This window comes from Prinia subflava, chromosome 19 (assembly GCF_021018805.1).
Source record: "Prinia subflava isolate CZ2003 ecotype Zambia chromosome 19, Cam_Psub_1.2, whole genome shotgun sequence".
NCBI lineage: Eukaryota > Metazoa > Chordata > Aves > Passeriformes > Cisticolidae > Prinia > Prinia subflava.
Genome location: NC_086265.1, coordinates 12094085 through 12106922, shown reverse-complemented (window position 1 = coordinate 12106922; position 12838 = coordinate 12094085). Strand labels below are relative to the sequence as shown.

General features: G+C 68.9%; 1 protein-coding gene across 9 annotated transcripts; it reads right to left on the bottom strand.

Annotated features, from left to right (window-relative positions):
- Positions 1-1099: 1099 nt before the first annotated feature.
- EMID1 (EMI domain containing 1) lies at positions 1100-11074 on the bottom strand. Of its 9 annotated transcripts, none has more exons than XR_010082696.1 (16): positions 10847-11074; positions 8594-8707; positions 8404-8507; positions 6702-6842; positions 6553-6614; positions 6308-6434; positions 5938-6036; positions 5627-5764; positions 5116-5202; positions 4977-5029; positions 4840-4893; positions 4226-4270; positions 4100-4144; positions 3364-3448; positions 2333-2423; positions 1328-1376 (listed from the first exon to the last, which is right to left on the bottom strand). XR_010082696.1 is itself a non-coding variant. In XM_063416019.1 (15 exons), exons 1-15 carry the CDS (start codon positions 10990-10992, stop codon positions 1252-1254), a joined length of 1425 nt encoding a protein of 474 aa, XP_063272089.1. In that variant the 5' UTR covers positions 10993-11074; the 3' UTR covers positions 1100-1251. The 9 variants fall into 9 exon arrangements, 7 of the variants coding, with proteins under 7 accessions (XP_063272089.1, XP_063272091.1, XP_063272088.1 ...); XR_010082697.1 differs by having other exon boundaries at positions 1338-1370; XM_063416019.1 differs by lacking the exon at positions 2333-2423 and having other exon boundaries at positions 1100-1376.
- Positions 11075-12838: the final 1764 nt, after the last annotated feature.

Sequence of the window (12838 nt, the reverse complement as noted above, 5' to 3'; positions counted from 1 at the left end):
TCGTGCGGTCCCCTGGCGGCGCCTCCTGGCACATGAGGTCACCAGGTGTCACCTGCCCGCAGGACAGGACACCATGGGCTGTATGTGACGTCACCAGGTGTCACAGGTGACGTGTCTGGGGTCCCGTGCTGTGCCTGCCCACGTGGTGAGCATGGCGGAGTGACGTCACTGTGTGACATCGCAGTGTGACGTCATCCCGCCACGCTGCTGGCGGTGTGTCCCACGAGGACGCGGGACGGGTGCAGGGCCAGCGTGTCCTGCATGGAGCAGGGGCTGTCCCAGAGTGTGGGGACATGGGTGGCTGTCCCATGAGCCGTGTGACACGGCTAGGTGTCCCGGGGGTGACAGTGCATGGATTGGTGTCACCTCGCAGGCGGATGTCACCTGGGTGTCCCTGAATGCCACCCCATGCCACCCCATCCCATCCCATCCCATCCCATCCCATCCCATCCCATCCCATCCCATCCCATCCCATCCCATCCCATCCCATCCCATCCCATCCCATCCCATCCCATCCCATCCCATCCCATCCCATCCCATCCCATCCCATCCCATCCCATCCCATCCCTGCCCGCGTCACCCGGGAGGTCCCTGGCGCCCCAAGCCACACCACAGGACACGGATTTGGGGACATTTAATGACCTCGCAGGTCCCAAAGCAGCGAAGCGCGCGGCGCAGGGGGGTCCCCGCCCGGGTGGTCCCCACCGCCAGCCCCCCCAGTCCCCTCCCCCCGGCCTGGAGTGCCCGGAGGGGGGATGGGATGAGACAGACCCCATCCCCCCGGGGCTGCCCCTTGGGGGGGGACAGAGGTGGGGCTGGGACACCCCTGGCCCTCCCGGGGGCTCAAGCAGCGGCGATGGGCGCGAAGCGTGGTGGGGGGCGGTGCCGTGCCGCCAGTAGCACCGAGAGGGGGGACCGGGGTGAGCCCGTCCCGCTCCCCAGGGCGGCACGGCGGGGGGACCGGGGTGAGCCCGTCCCGCTCCCCAGGGCGGCACGGCGGGGGGACCGGGGTGAGCCCGTCCCGCTCCCCAGGGCGGCACGGCGGGGGGACCGGGGTGAGCCCGTCCCGCTCCCCAGGGCGGCACGGCGGGGGGACCGGGGTGAGCCCGTCCCGCTCTCCAGGGCGGCACGGCGGGGGGACCGGGGAGAGCCCGTCCCGCTCCCCAGGGCGGCACGGCGGGGGGACCGGGGTGAGCCCGTCCCGCTCTCCAGGGCGGCACGGCGGGGGGACCGGGGTGAGCCCCGCCGCTGTCACGGCCCGGGGGGGCCCCGGCGGGGCGCGCTGACGATGCGGTACGGGGACGGGGCCCGCCTGCCGCGGGGCACCGCGGGGGCCGCCGTGCCGGGGGCGTCGCTGCCCGAGCCGGGCTCTGGCTCTGCGGGAAGAGAGGAGAGGCGTGTCGGGGGTGGCGGTCATTCCCCGCTCCAAAACCCCCACATCGGCGCGGGGGGCTGTGCGTGTTCCGCCCCACAGAAATGGGGGTCATCGCCCCCCCTGTGGCTCTAGGTGTCCCCAGGGGTTGGGGACACCCACCCGAGGACCCCCAGCTGGCACCCCTGCCTGGCACCCCCGGATGGAGCCCTGTGGAAAAGCACAGCTGGGATGGGGAGGGGGCGGGGGATGAGGGTGGGGGGCACCCGCTGTCCCCAGCTGGGCACCCTGGCACGGGGGGGGTTGGCACCGGGGGTCCCTTGGGACAACGGGAGCTCTGGGAGCTGCTTCGGCCCGAGAGGGTCCCCCCATGGTCTCCTGTGAGTCTCCCTTGCCTTGAGAGGGCCTCCATGGTCTCCCTTCTCCAAGGATCTCCTTGAGCCCTGGGGAGCTCCAGGTTGTCCCTTGGCCCAAGAGGAGCTCCATGGTTGCCTCTCTCAATCCAAGAGGGGCTCCAAGGTCTCCCTTGGTTCCAGAGGGTCTCTGGAGTTTCCCTTGGTCTGGGGGGGCCTCCATGGGTCCCCTTGGTCTGAGGGGTTTCCATGGGCTCCTCTGGAGTGAGAGGGTCTCTCCATGGTCTCCCTTAAACCTTGGAGAGCTCCGGAGTTTCCTTTGGCCCATGAGGCTCTCCATGGTCACCTCTCAGTCCAGGAATATTCCCATGTTTGCCTCTCTCAGTCCAAGAGGTTCTCCATGGTTGCATGGCTCAATCCAAGCGGATTGCCATGGCTGCCCCTCTCAGTCCAAGCAGATCTCTGTGGCTGCCCCTCTCAATCCAAGCAGGTCTCCCAGCTCTCCCGTGGCCCTGGAGCTCTCCGGTGCCCTGTTCCCGGTGGCTCCAGCCCCCCGTGCTCCACGCCCGCTCCCGGGGGTGCTCCAGGCTCATGCAGGGGTGGTTACCTGGCCAGATGATGGCTTCCAGCAAGGTGACCCTTCTAGCCAGGACCTCCAGCCGGGCCTGCTGCCGCAGGAGGGTTTGGAAGCTACTGGCCTGGGGGAGAGGGAGAGAGCAGAGCAGAGCAGAGCGGAGCGCGTTGGCCCCACAGCGGGGACGGCACGAGGACACGGGATGGGGACACGGGGTGGGGACACGGCGCAGGGACACGGCACGGCAGGGGTGGCACAGCATGGCACAGCAGGGGTGCAGCCCCAGCGGGATGGGGGTGCCAGGGCATGAGGAGGGGGTGCCAGGTCTCCTAGGAGGGTCCTCCTCATCTCAGGAGTGGGGCTGGGAGCTCCCCCATCCCTGCAGGTCCGTGGGGACAGGGGGTCCCTTTTGCTGGCCCTGTGGCAGATGCTGCTGGCTTGATGTCCCTGACAGAGCCCTGATGGGGACACTGATGTCTCTGACCTGGGGGTGCTCCCTCTGCCACCCCCAGCACGCTGAGTCCGCCAACATTTGGGATGACACTTCCACAACCTGTCCAGGGGACACTGATGTCCCCAGCTGGGGGTGCTCCCTCTGCCATCCCCCAGCACGCAGAGCCGTCCAAAACATGAGGGGATCTGTCCCCAACCTTCTCAGAAGGCCATCAGCTTGTCCCCAGCACTGAGACTGTCACAGGTGTCCCTGCCCGAGGTGGGCAGTGCCTGGGGGACCCTGGGGTGCCCGGGTGGGGGGACCCTGGTGGCCTCTCCTTTTAGAGATCCCCAGTGCTGGTCATGGTGCAACCATGAGGGTGATGGCATCATGCACAGCTGATGTCATGATGGCTGAGAGACACCGTGACGTCATGGGGGTCTGGTCACCCCCTGGAGGGGGTCACCCTTGCCATCCCTGTCCCCCCATGGCATGAGGAGGGGCTGCCGAGGGGCCCCTGCCTGCAGCTCCATGACACCAGTGAGCCAAGGGCCACCATGACGTCACGGGGACCTGGTGACCCGCTGGTAGGGGTGGGGGTCACCCCGGGGGTCCCCGTCCCCCTACTCACCGTAGAGCCCAATCATTGTTTCAAGGATTAAAACCCTCTCCGCTAAAATCTTCAGCGCCTCGCGGAGCTGGTGCAAACCCTCCCCCTGGGGAAGAGAGGGATGGGCTGGGGGTGCTGCACCCCACATGGCCCCAGGCCACCCCCGGGGGGGGACACAGAGGGGACACAGGGACCCCCCCAACTCACCATGACACCAGGGGGAGGAGGGGGGCTGCCCCAGGAGGGTCTGAGCCCACCCTGTGCCCCATCACCCTGTTCAGGTGACATTGGGCACAACCGGGGACACCCAGTGCCACCGTTGGGGTGCTGGGGATGAGACATGGCACTGGGCAGAGCTGGGGACACCCAGGACATCCCTGGGGTGACATGGATGAGGTGTGGGGCACTGGGCAGAGCTGGGGACACCCAGGACATCCCTGGGATGACATGGATGAGGTGTGGGGCACTGGGCAGAGCTGGGGACACCCAGGACATCCCTGGGGTGACATGGATGAGGTGTGGGGCACTGGGCAGAGCTGGGCATCCTCTGCCATCACTGGGGACCCAGGGACAAGCTGTGGGGCAGTGGGAACAAGTGGGGACCCTCGGACATCATTGAGGTCCCAGGGATGAGATGCAGAGGACAGCAGGGAGGGTGTTGGGGTCCCCCCGTGCCCATTGCCCCCCAGCCCCACCCCTGCCAGCCCCGCGTTCCCCTCCCGTCCCCGCTGTCCCCGCTGTCCCCGGTGCCACTCACCCAAGTGCCCCTGTCGCCCGGCTCGCCCCGGGGGCCCGGCTCGCCCTGAAACACAGAGAGGAGGGGGCCTGGCAGCAGAGGGCACGGGGGGCTGCCCAACCCCCCACCCCCCACCCACCCACATACCTGCACCCCGTCCTGCCCGCGGCCGCCCGGGGGGCCCTGGGGACCCTGTGGGGGACAGAGCCCATCAGCACCCAGGGGGCATGGCCAGACCCCCGGCAAGGGAGGTGCTGGCAGACCCCACACCAGATCCCCCCAACCCAAAACCCCCAAACCCCCTTGAACCAGACCCCCCCAAATCTCCCCATGGCCACACACCAGGTCCCTCCATCCCAGCCCAAACCCAGCCCCACATCTCCCCCCAGCCCTGAACCCCACCCCTAAACATCCCCATGGCCCCGGCCCCAGTCTGGGGGTGGCTTTGGAGGGGGGGCACAGTCCTGGGGACACTGCCCACATCCACACCCCGTGGGTTCCCAGCTCCCTGTGCCCACAGAGGGACCCTGAGGACAGGCCCACCCAGCAGGAAAGGGGAGCAGAGGTGGCCCCAAACCGCTCCCCTGTGTTGCCACCCCACTCTGACACAGCCACCCCAGGGAACACCAGCAGCTGCCCGGGTGGGCCTGGGAACTCTGTGGGGGGACAGAGCCTGTCCGAACCCCTGGGGGGCACGGCCAGACCCCCCTGGGGCTGGCACCCCCCAGCTGGTGTCACAGTGCGGGGCTGGGGGGACTCACCCTGTCCCCCTTGTCCCCGGGGGGCCCGGCAGCCCCGGGTGCTCCTGCTCTGCCCTGTGCGAGGACAAGGGGGGGACATCAGCCCTGGAGGGACACCAGGGCTCAGCCCCCCCCGTGCCCCCCACCCCAGCACTTACATCGGGTCCTGGGGGCCCTGGGGGACCAATGGGGCCTGGGGGCCCGGGAGGACCTGCAAGGAGAGGGGACACAGCTCAGCCCCGCACCAGGCCACCCCAAAACCTTGGGGGGTGACAAAGGAAGGGGGGGCACCCTCACCCATCGGCCCCACGGGTCCAGGGGGTCCCATGGGACCCACGATGCTCCTGGTGGCTTCGGTGAAGGTGTTGGAGAGGACGGGGTCCCCTGGGGGGAGAACGGAGGGGGTGTTTAGGGCCAGGCCCCCCGCGGCCCCTGGCATCACCTGGGGACATGGGGGAACACATTCCCCTCCCCTGCTCTCCCCCGTGCCTCATCCCTGTCCCCCCAATGATGGCAGGGGGTCCTCAGCTGTTCCCAGTGCCCCACACCTCATCCCTGGGACCCCTGAGTTGGCAGGGGGTCCCCAGCCATGCCCAATGCCCCCCATCTCATGCCTGGAATCCTGGTCAGGGGTCCCCAGTGCTGCCCAGTGCCCCACACCTCATCCCTGGGACCCCAGTGACACCCTGGAGGTCCCCACATCCCCCCAGCCCAGGTGATGCTCAGACCCCCCCAACCCAGCCTGCCCCAACCCAGTCTCGTTCTTGGGGTCACACTGGAGGGGCCCCCCCAGCCCAGCCCCCCTTACTGGGCTCGGCCAGTCGAGGAATCGCTGGCCCCACAGGGGCAGGGGGGCCCGGGGGGCCGGGGGGCCCGGGTAGCCCCTTCTCCCCAGGGAGCCCCGTGGCTCCATCGCGGCCGGGTGGTCCTGGGGGGCCGGGGGGACCTGTGGGGAGGAAGAGGATGGTGAATGGGGTGTGCCTGAAGCTGTGCAGCGCTGGAGCCCTTCTGAGCCCCCCAACTGCTGCATGGACCCCCCAAGATCTGCCCACCAGGAAAAGGGGGGCTCGGCTGGGCCAGGCACCGGGCTGGGGTCCCCCCCACACAGACCCCCCTTACCTGGCGGCCCCACCGGACCCTTCACTCCAGGAATTCCCGAGGGTCCCCGTCCTCCCGCGTCACCCTTGGGGCCGGGGGGTCCCCTCCAGCCGGGTCTCCCTGCGGCAGAGCAGCACCCTGAGGAGGAGACCCCGGGGACAGACCCTCGGGGGTGCCCCCCACTCCCACCCGGTCCCAACCTCCAGCCACCCCCTCCCCAGAGCTGTCTGTCCCCGCGGGTGGCTCAGTGTCACAGCTGGGGACAGCTGGGGTGGGGCAGCTTCACTTTTTCCCCAAAGTGAGGAGTCCCGCACCCCCTCCCCAGATATTGCCAACAGCCAGGTGCGTCCCCAGCCCTGTGCCTGGCAGTGCCACTGTCACCCTGCCTTACCGTCATCCCCGGGGCTCCCGCGGGCCGCCGGGGACCCCCAGAGCTGCCCGGCCTCGGGCGCCCTGCCCGGGGCGCTGCCTTTGGGTGCTGCTGGGGACGGGGGCTCGGCCACCGCCAGCCGGGCCACCTGGCAAGGACACAGCGGGGGTGGGTGACAGCAGGGGACACAAGGTGACCCCCCCCAGGGCTGCTGTGCCCCTCGGGGGGTGCAGGGGGAGGAGGGCAGACCCCAAAGTGGGACTTGCCTGCGCCTCGAGGGTGGCGAGCCGGGCTGTCAGCTCCCCGACACGGCTGCAGTTCAGGCACCCTGCGGGGGAAATGGGGGGCACAGGCGATGGGGTGGGGGGCACCTGGCCCTCTGTGCCCACCCCAGCGTGTTTGAGGAGGGACCCACCTGAGAAGGCCGTGGGGTGCAGGGGGGGCCGGCGCGGGGCTGCGCTGGGACGCCCGGTGTCCCGCAGGGTGAGGAGGGTGTGAGCCTCTGCCGAGGAAAGGGGGGTCAGCACCGGGGGACCCCCCTGTGGGGCATCGCCTCCTGTGGGAGACCTTCCTGTTGTACTTCCCTCCAACAGACTGGGGGGTGCAGGGCCCCATCCTTGCTCTGGGTGAGCCTCAGACCCTCAGTCCCACCTATAACCCCAAATCAGGGTCGCCCAAACCCACTCATTGTCTTGAACCAGCCCCCCAAACCCCTCCATGACCCTCACCTGATCCTCCAACCAACAGCCCTCCAGACCCACCCATGGTCCTTAACCAGATCCCCCAAATCTCCCCATGATCACCCCCCACCCCGCCCAGTCTCATCCCCAAACCCAGCCCCAGCCACCCCCAAATCCTCCCCCCAGCCTTGAACCCCATCTCCCCAAACACCCCCACGGCCCCAGCCCCATTCTGGGGGTGGCTTTGGACCGGGGGCACAATCCTGGGGACACTGCCCACATCCACACCCTCGGCAGAGTCCAAGTCCCTGTCCTCAGCGAGGGATCCTGGGGACAGCATCCTGGGGCCACCCAGCACGGCAGGAAAGCGGTGTGTGCAGCAGAGGTGGCCTCCCGAGCCCCCCCACGCTGTCACCCCACCCCGGCACGGCCACCGCCGTGCTGCAGGGGACAGCCCTAAGTGGGGCCAGATGTGGGGCAGGCGGCCAAGCACGCAGGGAGGAGGAGGAGGGGGAGAAAGAGCGGGAGAAAGAGGGGGAGGAAGAACACCCCTGCCTCCCCCAGCACTGCTCCAGCTGCCTCTGGGCCCTCCGTGTCACCCACTGCCCTGCAGACCCTCGGTGCCACCCCAGGGTGTCCCCAGCCCTGGGTAACACACACTGCCCTCACAGCCCTGGATACCACGGAGCCAGGGCTGGGCTGGGACCCGCAGTGGGGTCCTGGGGGAGAGGGAGGAGGAGGAGGAGGAGGAAGACGAGGAGGAGGAGGATAGGGAGGAGGAGGATGTGGTGACAACGGGGACAAAGACCCCCCTGTCAGGAGCCGGCAGCGCCCGTCCCCCCAAGCATGGCACAGCCTCACACCCATTCATCCACTGCCCACCCAGACCTGGCCACTCGTGGGTGTGGGGCTGCACAGCTCTCGTGGGCACTGCCATGCTGAGGAATGTCCATCTGTCCATCCACCCATGCCCCATCCATCAGCTATTTCAGTTCCCACCCCAGGCACAGCCCGTTGCCCTCCCACTCCTGTCCCCCTGTGTGTCCATCCACTGCCTCACCCACCGGGATCTCTGTCCATCCATCCACACACAGGGACACTCCCTCACCCACCCAGGAAGTTCTAACCAGCCACTCATCTGTCCATCCATGGGCACAGCCAGCCGTTTATATACAGGAACATCCATCCGTCCATCCATCCATCCATCCTTCCATCCTTCCATCCCTCCATCCCTCCATCCATCCATCCATCCATCCATCCCTCCATCCATCCATCCATCCATCCATCCATCCATCCATCCATCCATCCATCCATCCATCCATCCATCCATCCATCCCACCCTCTCCTCACCCCCCCAGTGACACCCCAGGCCGTGTCCCAGAGCCCCTGGCTGCCCCTCCCCACCCTGCACGGGACCCCCACCACTCCAGCTCCCACCTTCCTGGCAGTTGGCCCCAGCGTGTCCGGGGCAGCAGCGCCATTCCAGCGCCGTCACTGTCCTGTAGGTCACCCTGTAGAGGGGCCGCACCACGGCGCGGTAGCTGCGGCACAGAGGGGCGGCGCTCACACCCATCCCGGGCCATCCCGGCTGTCCCTGTCCCCAGGGGACTGCGGTGGCCCCGCTCACCTGCCCCCGCTGCAGGCCAGGGGCCAGCGGCAGCCCTGGAAGACCCTCTGGAGGAAGGTCCCGTTCTGGATGTGGCACGACACCGTCCGTGTCACCGTGTAGGAGCACCAGTTGCTGGAAGGGGAAGCCCCGATGTCACCGGCCCCTCCGCAGGGACACCGTGGGGGTGCTGCCACCCAAACTGTCACTCTGGGAGATGCCTGTCCCCAGTTTTTGGGGTGCCCATGGGGAGCCCTGCCCTGACACGTGGGGGGAGCTGGGGCCCCACATTCCTGCTGCATTCCCGGCATGGCGCTGGCGCCGGCTGGCCTGGAGCGGGGCCCGGAGCCCCCCCACAACCCCAGCCCACCCCACACAAAGGCTCCTTTCTTCTGCCCCACATGCCAGGCTCTGCCCACCCCCTCCCCGGGCACCCCAGCCTCAGTTTCCCCCTGCAGAGCAGGACACACCAGTGCCACCATGCCGAGTGTCCCCATCCCTGCGGCGGGAAGGACTCGCCGTACCCTCGGCAGCTCCAAACTCAAAGGCTGCACAATTTGGGTCAAAAAATGAGCTTTTTGGGACCGCTGCAGCGCTGCAAGGAGGGAGGCGGTGGCAGCAGGGACAAGCGGGCGCCGCGGGGGGACAATTGTCTGGGAGGTGCCGGAGGCGGGGGGGACAGCGGGGTGGCACAGGGCTTTCCGGCTGGGCAGCGTCCCAGGCGGGCACCGTGCCAGGGCTGTGGAAGCAGAGCCCGCCGGGGCTGTGGCCACGCTCCTGCTGCCACCCTGCCATGCCCAGGGGTCCCGGGTGGCATCGTCCCCCTTGGAGGGGCACCCAGCTCCCGGGCGGTGCCAGCTCCAGCAGTGGGAATGCCTGTTGGGATGGGATGGAGATGGGTCCCAGCTCGTTTCCCAAGGGGAATGCCCTCCCAGGAGCAGGGCAGGAGCTGGCAGGCTTTGGCATGTGAGCGCCGCCGTGGCCTGGCATGACCCCGGCCCACCCGGCACCACACTGGCACCGAGGGGGTCCGGGCTCTGCTGCCAGGGCTTGCGCCCACCCGGGGCAAAGCCCAACCAGGTTTGGCTCCGAATCCCCCTCCCATTCCCAAAATCAGCCGCTTGGCTTTGTGCCCCCGACCTGGGCACGTGGGATCCCAGCGATGCATCGGGGGGGATGGGGTGGGGGCTCGGGGGTGCTGGGTGCTGGCCTGGGGGGTCCCGGGGAGACACGGCAGGGTTGTGCCAAGGCGCCGGGGGCTTCCTGGGCTTGGCCGGGAGGGGAAGGGGAAATGAGGCGGCTTCTGCCCGTCGCCTCACTGAGCCGAGCGGAACCGGGAGGTCCCGGCAATCCGGTGCCGGAGACATGGCCAGACCCGAGGGTTTCCTGTAAACAACCCCCCCACTGCCAGCACCCCCTGCCACTGCGGCGGGACAGGGACCACGGCCCCCCACAGCACCCACAGACCCCCGGACCCGGCCCCTCCAGGGGATGGGCAGGACCCCGGGGCTGGGGACATTCACTCTTCACCGACTCCAGCACTCCCAGTATGCCCAGCATTCCCAGTAGTCCCAGCATGCCAAGGCAGCCCCAGTATCCCAATAAGCCCAGGCAGCCCCAGCTGTCCCAGTAATGCCAGAATGCCCCAACAGTCCATCCCAATAGCCCCAGTAAGCCCAGTAGTCCCGTTCTCAGTATGTCCAGGCAGCCCCAGGATCCCAAAATGCCCAGGCAGCCCCAGTAGCCCCAACACCTCCCGGCACCCTGCTAAGCCTGGTGGCTCTGACACCCCCAGTAAGTCCAGTTAGACCCCCAGTAAGTCCTGCTGGCCCCAGCAGCTCCCAGCCCCAGCAAGGCCAGCCAGCTCCAGTATCCCCAGTACCCCCAGCCCTCCCCGCCCCAGCACCACGGCCCACACAGCCCCTCCCTGGAGTGCCCAGCAGCCGCTGCCCCCCGGTCCATGGTGCCCTCCGCCCGGTACAGAGCCCCCCAGTACCCACAGAACCCCGTGCCTGGTGCTCCCTACGCCCGATGCCCCCACGCCTGACACCTCGGACCCCCGGTACCACAGATCCCCGCAGTCTCCCAGGTGCCCACATCCCGACGTCCCTGGTGTCCCCTGCCCGGGGCTCCCGGGTCCCTGGCGCCCCTGGTGCCAAGCACTCGGTACCCGGTACCCGCAGCTGCCCGTGCCTGGTGCCCCCCGGTACCCACAGCCCCCGGTACCCCCGGCAGGCGATGCTGCCCCCGGTGCCCGCATCCCCGTGCCGGTACCTGCGGGCGGCGGGCGGCAGCAGGGCCGGGCTCCAGGCGGCGGCGGGCAGCGGCAGCAGCAGGCAGAGGGGCAGGCAGAGCCCCAGGGCTGCGGGCAGCGCTGCGGGCAGGGCCGGGCGGCCGCAGCACCCCCGGCCCCCGGCCATGCCGCTCCGCGGGGCTCGGCGCTGCCCGGCCACCGGCACCGGCACCGGCACCGAGCGGGCGGCGGGGGAGGGGAGGAGGAAGGAGGAGGGATGGAGGAGGAGGAGGGATGGAGGAGGGACCCCCCGCCTGCCCCGCCGCCTGCTCCCCCTCCTTCCGCCCCGCGGGCACAGGGGTCCCGCTGGCGGGGCGGACACGGGTGCGGGGGGCAATTTGGGAGGTTTGGGGGCACAAACCGGCCCGGGGGGGGCAGGAAGGGGGGGCCGGGGGAGGTGGGGGCCGGGGGGGCTCAGCGCGGGGGGAGGGGGCGCGATGCGGGGCTGGGCCCGGCTGCGGGGCTGGTCCCCGTGGGGGCGATCGGGGAGCGATGTGAGCGTGGGGACACACGCGTGTGGGACCCTGCGTGTGCATCCTTGTGGATTTACACACGCGTGTGCACGCAGAATTGGCGTTTGTGCATTGTTTTGCAGGCATTTATACACACAGAATCCACACTTGTGTGCCCATGGATTCGCACACGAATGTGTGTTCATGTTTGTGCCTGCGTGTGCCTGCGTGTGTGTGCGCGGCCCGGGCGTGTGCTCACCCACCCTCCTGTCTGCCTCTTTGTCTGTCTGTCCGTCTGTCTGTCTGTCTGAATCCTGCTGTTCTTCCAGCTGCTCTGCCATGTGTGTGTGCGTGTGTGTGGTCCCTGTGTTGGGGCGTGCAAGGAGGCCGTGTGTGTGTGTGTGTGTGTGTGTGTGTGTGTGTGCATGGGTGTGTGCGGGTGGTCCCCACCCAGAGGCCCTACAGTCTGTCTGTCTGTCTGGGGACCGTCCCTGCAGTGGCAGCACCCCGGGACTCCCCACCCTGTCCCCTGTGGGTTGCGGGGACACAGGACCACCCCGCGCTGGAGCGCTCCCCCGGGACTCCCGCCCATGGGTGCCCCTTGGGGTCACCTCCACCCCTCTGGCCCCCCCGGGTGTCCTTGAGGCAGGGTCCACGTGCTGTTTACCCTCGTGGGTGCCGCAGGAGCCGAAGGTCACCCACGCTCCTGCTCAGACTAAACACGGCTGCGGCGGCGCCCGGGCCCGGGGGGGCCTGGGGTGGGGACAGGGGGGTCTGCACCGGGTGGTGCCCGTGTGTGTCCCCACACAGATGTGGGGCCCAGCCTCGGCTCCACAGGATCTTGTCCCCAAGGCTCTAAATGACACCCACCCGGCCCTGGGGTCCCCCACGGTGTTCACCCCCTGTCTGATGGCTTGAGCCCCTTCAGGGCTCCTTGGGGGGGCTTCAGGCCCCCGTCCCACCTCTGTGTCCCCTTAAAACTTCACATCCCCTTATCCTGCTCCTGTCCCTGCTCTGGCTCCAGGTCCCCATGCCATGTCCCTGCCCTGGATTTATGTCCCCATGGTGTGACCCAGCTCTGTCCCGGTGCTGTGGCCCCACTCCAGCTCCAGGTCCTTCTGCCATGTCCCATTTCCAGATCACTGCGCTGCCTCCTGTCCCCGTCTCCATGTCCCCGTGCCGTGTCCCTGCCCCGTGCCCTGCCCGTGGGCTGCCAGCCCCCCATGACACCCCAGCACAGCTCCTTGCACTGGCGGCAGCGGGTGGCACCGGCCCGTGGGGGCTGGCGGGGAGCGAGTCCCCCCGTGGGGACAGCAGAGGGGACGTGCGGGTGTCCCCATGCCCGACCCCGCTCCACCGGGACCCCCGGCTGCCACGTCACGTGCCCGGAGCCACCAGGTGGCACTGCGAGGCCACCGCGGCCATCGCTGCCCTGCCCCCAGGCCTAACCCTGACCCCAGATCTGTCCCTCCATGGGCACAGCCCCAGTGTCAACTCCTCTGTCCCCAATCTGTCCCTTCC

What these genes read in the sequence shown, in the direction of transcription:
- EMID1 (XM_063416018.1), bottom strand. Translation starts at nt 10,992, where the DNA reads ATGGCCGGGGGCCGGGGGTGCTGCGGCCGCCCGGCCCTGCCCGCAGCG. An exon ending in GCACCCCACGGCCTTCTCAG is followed by an intron (nt 6,615 to 6,701) that starts GTGGGTCCCTCC and finishes TTTCCCCCGCAG; the next exon opens with GGTGCCTGAACTGCAGCCGT. An exon ending in TCGCCACCCTCGAGGCGCAG is followed by an intron (nt 6,435 to 6,552) that starts GCAAGTCCCACT and finishes TGTCCTTGCCAG; the next exon opens with GTGGCCCGGCTGGCGGTGGC.